This window comes from Mytilus californianus, unplaced genomic scaffold, assembly GCF_021869535.1.
Source record: "Mytilus californianus isolate M0D057914Y unplaced genomic scaffold, xbMytCali1.0.p SCAF_10, whole genome shotgun sequence".
Classification (NCBI taxonomy): domain Eukaryota; kingdom Metazoa; phylum Mollusca; class Bivalvia; order Mytilida; family Mytilidae; genus Mytilus; species Mytilus californianus.
Genome location: NW_026262582.1, coordinates 45,914,808 through 45,927,012, shown reverse-complemented (window position 1 = coordinate 45,927,012; position 12,205 = coordinate 45,914,808). Strand labels below are relative to the sequence as shown.

Here is a 12,205-nt window from a genome sequence, read left to right as displayed (position 1 = left end):
CAGGCTTGCGCTTTTTAATATGATTTTTACAGTGTTGTGTACTTCTTTTGAGACAAATCATATCAAAATTATTGATAACTTCATCAGTTCAAACTCAAATCACTACTTTTCTTGAAAAATCATGACTTAAATCTTGTTACAATGTAATTTCAACCCCCTACTTGCTATAAATTAAAAACAAATTAGGAAGGTGTATGATTTTTTTTTTAAGTAATACACACTAGCGAATTTTTTTAACTGGTATGCATAATTTTATTAGTTTCATAATCAGTTTTTTGATTGGTTTTTTATTCAATGATAATTAATATATAAGTCTAAAGCTGACAGCTGTTACAATTACCTTATTGCTACAGCTTTCACGAACAAGGTACCCTGATATATCAAATAGACTTGCTTTATAATTGTTAGTTTAATAGTTATATACATATATAAATGCAAATCATCTAAATTGGTAATTACGTATTTATATTTCTGGATTTGACCTTTACCTTTCCATCTTTATACAGTCTACTTGATATATACTTTACTCGTTTAGAAAAACTTATGTGATCACATAATCACCTGGCATGATTGAAGGATATATTGTGTATAATGATCTTATTAATTTTGGGTTATAATCAAAAGGTTTTAGGTATTGTATGTTATTTGTTATCGAAATAGAATTTTCATTTTCTTTCATCATGTTTCGTAAATTTTTTGTTATGATTAAAAGTTGTAAAATAAGTGTAATTTAAGGGTCTTTTTAACGGATGGAGAGGAATCAATTCCAAATTTACATAATCAGGTTTTATTGATTCTGCTTAAAAAATGTTTATATAGATTTTACTACACCTGCCCTAACTTTCGATGAAATCTCTAATCATAATCTCACATACAAATATTAAATGGACTTACTTTATCCCCTTTGTCTCCAGCAGGTCCTACTGGGCCATCAAAACCTCTTTGTCCACTAGCACCCTATAAAACATAAAACATTTCTTTTAGTCACTCTTTTTTTTTTTTTAACTTATCCTTAAACCCTGGGAAATATTTTTGCTATATAAAGGTTATATATATTTATTTAAATAGTTTAGACATTCAGCATATAAAATATAAAATACCCATAAAAATATTACATTTAGCCCCAGACTAATATTATATTTTACCTCATGTTTTTTAACACTGAGACCTGCTAAAAAGCGAAAGCATTTATGTTAAATAGTCAGTGGTCATCTAGACTTGACCTTTACCAAGAGGTTCAGGTCCATTTTAAAAATCTTTAACATTCCATGTCGTCTGTACATATTAAAAACCAATTAAATGAAATCATTCAGCATTTGACAAGAACCTTTGTTAAATGCCATAATTAATTGTGAAGATTTAATTAAGAAAATAATACATCTGAAATAAAGATTTCAAAGATATATCCAAGTTTAAAATAAAATAAATATTTGCATACAAATACGACAAAAGCAAAGGAGATAAAACTGAACGAAATATGTATAAGCACCAATGCACCAGTAAACAAAACGTATCCATATGCATCAGAACATTCAGTGCACATGTACTCTGGCAAAATAAATTTTGATATTCCTCAACCCCAGAAATGACAAATATGACAAAAATGACACATAGGAACAATAACTATGATGTGCTGTGAATATCTTATCATGGCAATTCAGAAAAGTATGGTGTTGGAATAGAACCTATGGTCAACTGGAAAGGTCTACATTTAATACAGTAATATCCACAATTTTAAGTATTTTCCAAGTAAAGTGTAAAAAATCAAAGAAAAAAGAAAAACAAGACCAAAACCAAAAGATTCAAAGTAATAGAAAATTCAAGTAAAATGTTGAGGGCAGATATGCAACATACATTAATCCATGATTCTTAAAAAGGTTTTAGCACCAAAGCCAAGCTTGAGTAAACCAAGATTCGAAATGATACAAACTTCCAATGTCCAATCTTAAGTTACAGATACAGTACAACATATATATGTATATATTACGGATTACAAATGTGTCGAGTTTTGTGATTGGATAACATCAGAGATGACAGCATATATTCAGGAAATTGCCAGGTCATATACGACGTTTTTCACCCCAATTGGAACCTCAACAACGTCATCATAACGAACGTTTCTATGTGACGTAGTCTTAGCTATACAGAACATCAGAGGCTCACAGAGGGAAAATAATGACGTGTTTCCATCAATAATACATTTTTAATTTAGAATCACGTGATTTATACATCAAATACTTAATTAATGTCTTAAAGTGTTATTACTAATTATTTCACAAGCGTTAAAAATTTTTTCACAGCAAATTACTATATCCCTCATGTATGCGGAACTATATATACTGTATGGTGAATGTTTAACAAATATCTGGTACTCGAAAAAGCATTAAGGCAGGGGTAATCCGTAATATATGTGTAATTCAGGTTTCAGACAGGGTATATAATGTGCCTTCGGCTCAGGGAATATAAACTCTAAGCCGGGAATGTCACATTATATACCCTGTCTGAGACCTGAATAACATATAATATCCCAGGTTCTAAAAAGCCTTTAGCACCATAAGCAAAATATAACTGAAAAAGGGGAAGTAACAACAAAAAACTGTCGTCTGGTTACCTGTTCAGTTCTATCCATTGTAAGCATATTCATAAAAACATACTTCATACATCTTGATAAAATATCAGAATCAAAATTTTGTATTGTAGATTAAAAAGCTAAGAATTATTATTACATAATGATTTCTATAAAATCTGATTATTTTACTGTGCATTATCTTAATATACAGCTGAAGATGGTTTTAACATACTGTGGATTTAGGAAATCACACTGTTGTACTTGAAGATTTGCAGGCATCAATTTGAGATTTGATGGTAGAAAATAGACTTTACTTAGGTGTTTCAATGGTGGTTCCAGTAAGTAGATATATAAGACCATCAAATAAACAAGAGGCACACATGTGCCTGTTTTGCTCATTTGGTGAAAAAATACCAAGTCTGGTAATAAGGAATTTTATCTGCACGTAAAATTTATTCTTTGTGTTGCTGATCATTTTTGCAATGAGCATATTTAACCTAGCTACGATAGTTTTTGAGATGACAGTAAATAATGCAAAAAACAGTAAAAATCAACATTTCAGGGGCAATAACTCCAAAACAAGTCAGCAAATTTTCAGAGTAGATAGATTTTGGCATGCTTATAATAAACTAATGATAATCAGCAGCAGTAAACAATACAATTGAGAATGGAAACGGGGAATGTGTCAAAGAGACAACAACCCAACCAATCAACAGAAAATAGAAGAAGAAATGTCATTTCATCCTATTATTTCAATTCTCTATATCATTTTAAACTGAAAATACTTTCAGGTAAACAAATTAATTTCCATCTCTCTATTTATACAGGATTAAGATACCGTGGATTCCTAATTATTCGTGGCATACAAATTTTAATTGATAAACCAAGAATTTAAATATTTAACCACATACAAATGTTCTAAAGGCTGGAATGTAGACCTTGGCAAAACCACGAAATCAAATATCCATGAAGAAGCAATTTTTCCTCAATCCATGAAAATTAGTACCCATGAAAATAAATGAATCCATATTATGCCATACAGTAAACTTGTTCTTTTTCACTTACAGGTAAACCAGGTTCTCCTTGAAGACCAGGAGCACCATCTTTTCCAGGAGTTCCAATCATTTCCGACAGGTTTCCAGCAAAAACTCCAGGAGTACCAGGTGTTCCAGGGAGTCCAGGAATACCTGGGGTACCAATAACTCCAGCTTCTCCCTTGGGTCCAGCAACACCCATTGGACCTACTACACCTTGTATTCCTTGTGGCCCTATTGGACCCATTGGACCAGGTGGGCCTGGTAATCCAGGTTCTGCATCTCCATCTCCTGAACCTTCATTAATCAAAATAAATAACTATATACAGAATTTGTATGGTTTAATACGAAAGGAAAAGTATAAATTCATTAAACAAATTGAGAGTATCAAATTACAGGCGCTATTTACAGCAGCTTTTTTCTAATGCTTGAGCCAAAACTTTAAAATTCAAATTCACAATCATTACAGATTTGATTGATTAATTGATTGATTTTTAGGGGTTTAATACCATTTTCAGCACTGTTGGCTATATTGTGACGGTCAGTTTTATTGTTGAAGGAAGCCAGAGTGCCCATAGAGATTTTTATTAGTGGAGGAAGACAAAGTGTCCAAACAGAACCACTGACCTTCGATAGGAAAACTCGCAATCCTTGTAAATTAAGGATGTTCGCTCCTTTTGTTTTTGAATTTTTGCCAGATATTCGGAATATAAAATCCTTGTTATTTTTTCATAGTTTTTGAAAGAAAAATGGTGCCAATGTTAAATGTATGAAAAATCTAGAGAGAATCATTTCCCACCAAATTTTCAAAGGCTTATACCTCGAAAACATGAACACAGACCCATAATTTTTTTCTAATTTTTTAGTTCCTTTATTCATATTCTATCAATTCATAATAGTCTTTTAAAAAGCTTGTTATTTTGAAACAGAGTAGCGAACATCCTTAAGATTAGAATCGAAAAACACCCGCTACACGTGGGATTGGAACCCACACCTTCAGTGTTAACAGGCTAGTGATACAGTACATGAACTACTTACACCACTTGGCCACTGAAGCAAGATTGAAACAAACATGACTATATGTCCATAGGACACCATGCCTTATTCACACTATCTCATTTCCATGTTTAGTGAACTGCGAAATCTGGGTCAAACCCCCCAACTGGGTATATATCTAAAGCTTCTATAGATCAGATAAAGTCTACCTTCAGTTATAAGTCCACCTGGACCTGAAGGTCCTGGAGGTCCAGGAGGTCCCATTGGTCCAGTAGGTCCTGCTACTCCAGCAATTCCTGGCAGTCCACTTTCACCTGGTTTTCCAACTGGACCCTCTGGTCCCTCTGGTCCAACAACAGTGTCACCTTTTTCACCCTAAAAAATAAATTTTTTGATACAAGTTCAGATGGGATGAATGGCAATTTAAACAAAAAATAGTTTCCACTTTACTTAGCATATCATAATTATCAACATTGTGCATATGTATCTATTTCATGATCTAGTCTAGAGTTTAGCTCAAAGTAATGCTAGAGGCTATCTTGAACTTGAAGCTATGGGTGAGCTTTTGTTCTTATATTGCAGGCCCAACTATGACTTTGAGATGAATAACAACAATAAAAGTGTTGTTTCTTTCCTTTAGGTTTATTGAAGCGCCCAAACAAACATGTTTAACCCCACCACATTCTTTATGGCCCTGTCCCAAGTCAAGAACCTGTTATTCAATGGTTGTTGTTGGTTCTGTCTGTAATATTTGTTTTGTCGTAAATCAGGCTGTTTTTTTTTACTTGAATTGTTTCACATTTTTTCATGTTTAATAGCTGTCAATACAGTATAGGTTTTGCTCATTGTTGAAGGCCATTTGAACAGTTGTCTCATTGGCAATCATACCACATCTTCTTATTTTATATTGGAAGTATGTTTTTTCTGTCAAGAAATACAACACATAATACTTTCTTTTCTGTTATAAAGTCACTATAACTGCCATTCAAGGAATAACAGTTCTGTGTTTGAAGAGTTTCCACCATGAATTGGTGATTTGACAGTTGCAATCAAAATTCACATCGGTAACTCTTATAATACAGTTCTGTTATTTCTATATATTCTAATTCAATATTCGTAAAATGTTAAAAAAAAAAACAATTGAATTATCCCAGCAAAATCAACAGCCATTGCAAAAACGTTGTTGCCAGTTACAGTATACTCTAACCATCAATTAAGGAATTGACACAAAAATCCTTCTATCAAAAGTGGGAATTAATTAGTATGTCCTCTAGGTTGTTATTTGACCCCATTCCTGATGAAAAAAAAACTTAAATTTTCAAACAATTTTCAACAAAGAAAATGTAGAATTGCTCTCTTCAAAGACTTTTATTGCAGCCTTGATGGAAGAGATAGAAGACAAAGGGACTATGAAAAAAATCAGTTGAAGAAAAACTGAAAATACAATCGCAAAAACGAAAAGTAATGAAAAACAAGACGGGTAATTGAATTTGTACCTTTTCTCCAGCAAGTCCAGGCAAACCGTCTCTTCCAGGAATACCTTCCCTTCCATCATTTCCATCACTTCCGTTTTCTCCTCGTTGTCCTGTTTCCCCCTTTTCACCTTTCTGTCCTTGATCCATGTGCACTTGAGATAAGATGATGTCGACAATCTCCTGGGTGTTGACCGAAGCAGGCAAACCAGGGTCACCTTGAGGTCCAACTTGCCCAATTCCTGGCAATCCCTGATAAAATAAATATTTTTGTCAGTTTATTAGGAATACTGTGGATTCATTATTATTCGTTGGATACCAATTTTCGTGGGTTTCGTGGTTACCCAGGAACCACGAATTCCAATGTCCAACGAATAACAAATTTTGTTTAGGAATTTATGCAGACTTTGGCAAAACCATGAAATCAAATATCCATGAAAATGCAAGTTTTCCTCAATCCACGAAAATTGGTACCCACGAAAATAAATGAATCCACAGTATAAATATTTGTGGATATATTTTAATTTCTGGGGTATAGAATAAGGCAGGGCTCGGGACTACAAATGTTGTCTTGCTAAGCATACTCCTACTTGTAATCTAAAGTATAGATAAACAGGAAATAGGTGTCTCACAGATCTCCAAAGTGATCCTGCAATAACTCATCACTGCCAAACTGATGAACAAATATGAAGTCATTCTGTTCAGTAGTTCTGGACCTATTTGTGACAAAAAATTAAGTTATTCAAAGTATTGAAAAATTCAAAGTATCAGAAAACTTTAAAGTATTAGGTGACTTAAAGATCCAAAATGTGCTAACACAATACAACTAATCACTAAGGGCTATTCCATTAAAATGTATGTGGGAGGGTATGAAGGGAAGTTTAATTATTGAATGTGGGTCATGGGTCTTTTTTCAGTATGCGTCTATTATCATCATGCAAAATTATCTAAAAAATGGTTCTTGGTTGTAGGGATATTTTTAAGTCCCTTCCTACCCTCCCACATACATTTTAATGGAACAGCCCTAAATACAAAGCTGGCGCCCTTCATTCTGTTTAGTAATATCTGAGAAAAGTATGACTAATTATATTTTTGTTGGACGAACCGATGGACTGACAGATAGACAGACCGACAAGGTAAACTCAATGTAGCTCCCACTCCTAGAATGAGGGTTAACAATTCTAATTCATTTTTGTCAATGAAATAATTCTACATAAGTCTGAATATTACAGTCACAGCCTCACAGGAATAAAGGGCAATAATTCTTTATTCAGCCTAAAAATTTGTACATGTCACAAAGTCTGATGAATTTTGTGGTCAATCAAAAGCAATTAAATTAAAGTCTTCACCGCTAGATTTTCTTTTTACATAATATCTTTTTACAATAAGCATAAGATACCAAATGAACAACAAAAAATATATTTTGTAGAAAAACGCACAATACAATGGCAAAAAATTCTATTACTGTAAATTCAGAAATTATTGCAAGGTTTTTATTATTGCGAATTATGCGACTCCTTGCGTATCGCAAAAAAAAAAACTTGCATTCTGATATCTGTTATGTATATCTGTACAAAGCATTTCCTAAAATCGCAATAATTAAACTCGCATTTTTGTTCATTCTTGAAAAATCGCAATGATAAATGCACGCAATAATTTCTGAATTTACAGTAATTAATCATGATTATAATCAAGGTTGTTCAAATATTATGAATAATCAAAATTTTCATGTTAAAAAAACATCATTTAAATTTCATAAAAAATGCTTAATATATTATACATGATTTCTGGGTGAAAAACATTGTGTGCAGGCAAGATCTCTAAAAACTCTTATAAGACATATGTTATATGAAAAACTTTGTTTGCTAGTTTTTGCATACACTATTAAATCATTCTTCAAAATTTCATTGGAAAATTGACCAAAATCTCTATGTTTAACATGCAGTGACATTTCTATGAAGTAATTGTTCCTGAACAACCTGTTTTTAGTATTGTATTTTCTTAACTTTAATACAGACATAAATGAAGACATCCACTGATGAAAACTTTGACAATATACAACCCTAAAAATATTTCTGATTTTTTATAAGATATATGGAGGTCACTTTTTGTTACACATACTCTATCTCCCATGTCTCCCTTTGGACCCTGGATTCCAGCTGGCCCTTCTGGACCAATAGTTCCTGGGTCTCCTTGTTCTCCTTTCTGACCAGGGAACCCTTCAATTCCAGTTTCTCCTTGTTCTCCTCTTGGACCAGTTTCTCCTCTTTCACCTAAAAAATAAACATACACAAACTAATCAATAAACAAATAAATTGTTTTTAAAATTCCAATGTGTCCTTTTTTCTACTAATAAAGTAACAATTTAAAAATTTTTTTTTTTAGTGCTTAATATGCATTTTTACATTCTTTTAAGTAGGTAGACTCAGGGTATGGGAGACAACTCTTACAAATGTATTGGAAGTCATTTGTGCTTTTTAGCCTTTGCCTTAATTCTCTCTGTGCCAGAAGCTGCATAAGGCCTCCACGCTGACATTCCACCCTTTTCTATCTTGTGCTGCTGTACTTCTGGCCACATTCCAACTTGTCCATCCTTGTTGGTTCTTTCTTTCTCTGTTGCTCTTCTCCATGGTTTTTTTCTTACCTTCCTCTAGCTCTTTTCACTTCTGGAGCCCAATTTAGTGCTACATTACTGTTGTTTATCTCTTTCACACCTTAACATTTGTCCTCTCCATGTCCAACCTCTCCTTCTGATTTCATAACTGATGTTTCTGGTGTTAGCATTTTCATTTACTGAGGGTTCTGGATGGAATGTCCTTCTTTTCTGTATTCTTTAATTTTTTAGGCCATTTTTCTGAATTCTTTATACTTTTTGCCCATTATTCTCTATTCTTTATTTTTTTGGTCCATTTTTCTCTTTTGTATCTATTTTTTGCTCATCCACACCCTCTTTACTGTCTTATTTGATGTTTTACTTTGCCATCTTATTTTTAGGATCTTTCTTAGGCATTGATGTTGTACAGTATTTAGTTTCTTTTCTTCAAGGTTTGTGAGTTTCCGATGTTTCACATCCACAGTAGTAGTACAGGTCTTACCAATGATTTATACCACTGCATTTTCAACAGTGATCAAGCATTTATGTTGTTTACATTTGGTTATGAGAATGATACAGGAGCATCTAAGGGAGCTACCATTTGATTTTTATGGGGGGGGCGGCTAGGATGAAATTTGAAAAAAAAGGCAGGACAGCAGTTTTGGGTAAAAAAAAAAGGCAGATGAGCAACTTGGAAAAAAAAAAGGCAGGATGACAATTTATGTAAAAAAAGTCAAGATAAACTAATAAAAAAAATGCAGGACCAAATAGAGTGAAAAATAAAAAAGCAGGACAAGATTAAACAACTAAAAAAAAATGCAGGACAACATTTTTCATCCTAGCCCCCCCCCCCCATAAAAATCAAATGGTAGCTCCCTAAGAAAATTGGAAAAGTTTGACTCGTAACCAAGCATAAAATTCAGGAACTACATTTTTTTCAAGATTCAAAAATCCAAAGCTGAAAAGTTAAACATTCAAACATCATACATGGAATTCTTTTGAGTTTTTGGAATGACTCTTGAGATCATTTATAAAAAAAATTGAAATTTTTGTGAAAAAAATGAATTGGAACAAGAATGTGTCCATAGTACACGGATTCCCCACTCGCACTATCATTTTCTATGTTCAGTGGACCGTGAAATTGGGGTAAAAACTCTAATTTGGCATTAAAATTAGAAAGATCATATCATAAGGAACATTTAGTCCGTAGGAAGGCTTCACAGAAAAAAAATTAAAATAGCCTTTCAAGACGTCATAATTATTTGGACTAAGGGAACATGTGTACTAAGTTTCAAGTTGATTGGACTTCCAACTTCATCAAAAACTACCTTGACCAAAAACTTTAACCTTGAAGTGGGACAGACGGATGGACGAACGGACACACAGACCAAACAACATAATGCCCCTAGGTGGGGCATAAAAATGAATTGAATAATGAAGTTATAATAGGTTTAAGTGCAAGGCTATTGATTAATAGGCTGTACTTAACTGTATGTCTTTGGTTTTCAAGTACAAATGGCAATGTTCTAGAAGATATGGTCTGAACATCCACCCTAGTACAATCTAATGCTAACAGATAACCTACATTAGCACAAGGATAGTACTTAGATAGTGACAGACTGGCAGAACATGCAACTTTTAGCGTCTGCTCATCTGTTGACAGGGGCATGTTGTAGTCTAGGGGAGGGAAACCAACATTACGTATTTTAATGTAGACATATCAATTCGTCCCAAGGATTATCCCTTACTGAAAAATTTTTTTTAATACTGACTTCCTTATAAACTTGACAACAGTTATTGCTGGAACTATACAATGTTCACTTTAACACACAAAAATAATGCAAAAGGAGACTGTAGGTGGTTTTGTTGAAAAAATAATCGATTTTTGTCCAAAAATTTTTCTTTTTTTCTTATGTCTGTAACTGAGACAAAAAATCATTGTTTGAAAAATTTTTGTAAATTTCAAACGGTCAAATTCAATAAAAGTCTGGTATTTTCAAGGTTAATAAACAATAATTGTTTTGGCAATTTCTTGCAGGAAATAAACAATATTTTTTTATTCTGGCAAAGTTTGAAAAATAAATATGTCTTCTGAACTGACCCAGGCCATAATTTTTGACTTATTCAATAGTTTCAAACCATTTATTTACATTCAGGCTTCAAATATTACCAACCTAAAAAGCAGCCTACCTGAAAAATTTTATGACACAAATTGTTTCAAATTTTTTTAAAAAGATTTTTTCCTGCTCTAACATCGTTTTCTTGTCTAAATTTATGTAACTTATGTTTTTGGCGAAAAGAAAAATAAAATCCCTACCTACCTACCTACCCAACAACATGGATAGGCAACATCAAACAAAGAATCTTTTAAAGGTAGCCATAGATATAAGAAGATGTGGTATGAGTGCCAATGAGACAACTCTCCATCCAAGTCAAAATTTATAAAAGTAAACCATTATAGGTCAAAGTACAGTCTTCAACACAGTGCATTGGCTCACACCGAACAGCAAGCTATAAAGGGCCCCAAAAATTACTAGTGTAAAACCATTCAAACGGGAAAACCAATGGTCTAATCTATATAAAAAACGAGAAACGAGAAACACTTATGAACCACATCGACAAACGACAACTACTGAACCTCAGATTCCTGACTTAGGACAGGTGCAAACAATTGCAGCGGGTTTAAACAGTTTTAATGGTACCAAACCTTCACCCTTATCAGAAACAATAGTGTAACATCACAACATAGAAAGACACACTATAAAATATCAATTGAAATGGCTTAACTCAATCAAAAGACATATTAACATTTAAATGGAGCATTGCAATAATCTTGAATTATAATATTATGCCGTACCTTTTGCACCCATCATGTCTTCAAGAAGCTCTGGTGGTGGTGGCGTAAGTGATGGTGGGGGACCAGGTGGACCAACTGGTCCCACATCTCCCTTTTCTCCCTTTTCGCCATCTTTACCATCCTTTCCATCCTTTCCATCTTTGCCTTGTTCTCCAGTATCTCCCTTTTCTCCTTTCTCTCCTGGTTTACCTGTTGGTGGTGGCTGAAAGAAAGATATTGAATGCATTACTTAACTGACGATGATACAACTACTGAAAAACAAAAACTTACAAATACTGTGGGGTCATTTATTTTCGTGCTTACCTAATGACTTGTCGGTTGAAGAGAAAGAATATTTTCCTGGATATTGGATTTACTACATACAAGCCTACATAGAATTTGTACTTTCATTGAATATTTAAACTTGTGGGTTAAATCCACAAAAATTGGTACCCCACGATTATTAATGAATCCACAGTTGGCTGTTAAGTCTTATAGATAAATGGTCAAATTTTACTTGTTGTCTGTTTATAAATGACCTTATATCATCTTCTTCAAAAGCCAAGGATTACAATCGAATCCCCCTCCTCTCCAGAGATATAGCACAATATTGGGAATCTTAAAATGATCATTTTTATCCTTAATATATAGCTTTAAAGACAAATAATTTGAAAATCATGCAATTAAAACCTAGACTGACTATCA

The 12,205-nt window shown here is 33.2% G+C and overlaps 1 protein-coding gene across 7 annotated transcripts in view; it reads right to left on the bottom strand.

Annotated features, from left to right (window-relative positions):
* The window catches only part of LOC127718223 (collagen alpha-2(I) chain-like), a 149,912-nt gene that overhangs the window by 36,408 nt on the left and 101,299 nt on the right, over positions 1-12,205 (bottom strand). For all 7 annotated transcript variants that reach the window (XM_052224203.1, XM_052224204.1, XM_052224198.1 and 4 more), the window contains 6 exons: positions 11,522-11,723; positions 8,193-8,344; positions 6,096-6,323; positions 4,809-4,974; positions 3,635-3,900; positions 895-957 (listed from right to left, as the gene is read on the bottom strand). In XM_052224203.1, coding sequence (XP_052080163.1) covers positions 895-957; positions 3,635-3,900; positions 4,809-4,974; positions 6,096-6,323; positions 8,193-8,344; positions 11,522-11,723 — 1,077 coding nt within the window. The remainder of the gene's footprint in view (positions 1-894; positions 958-3,634; positions 3,901-4,808; positions 4,975-6,095; positions 6,324-8,192; positions 8,345-11,521; positions 11,724-12,205) is intronic.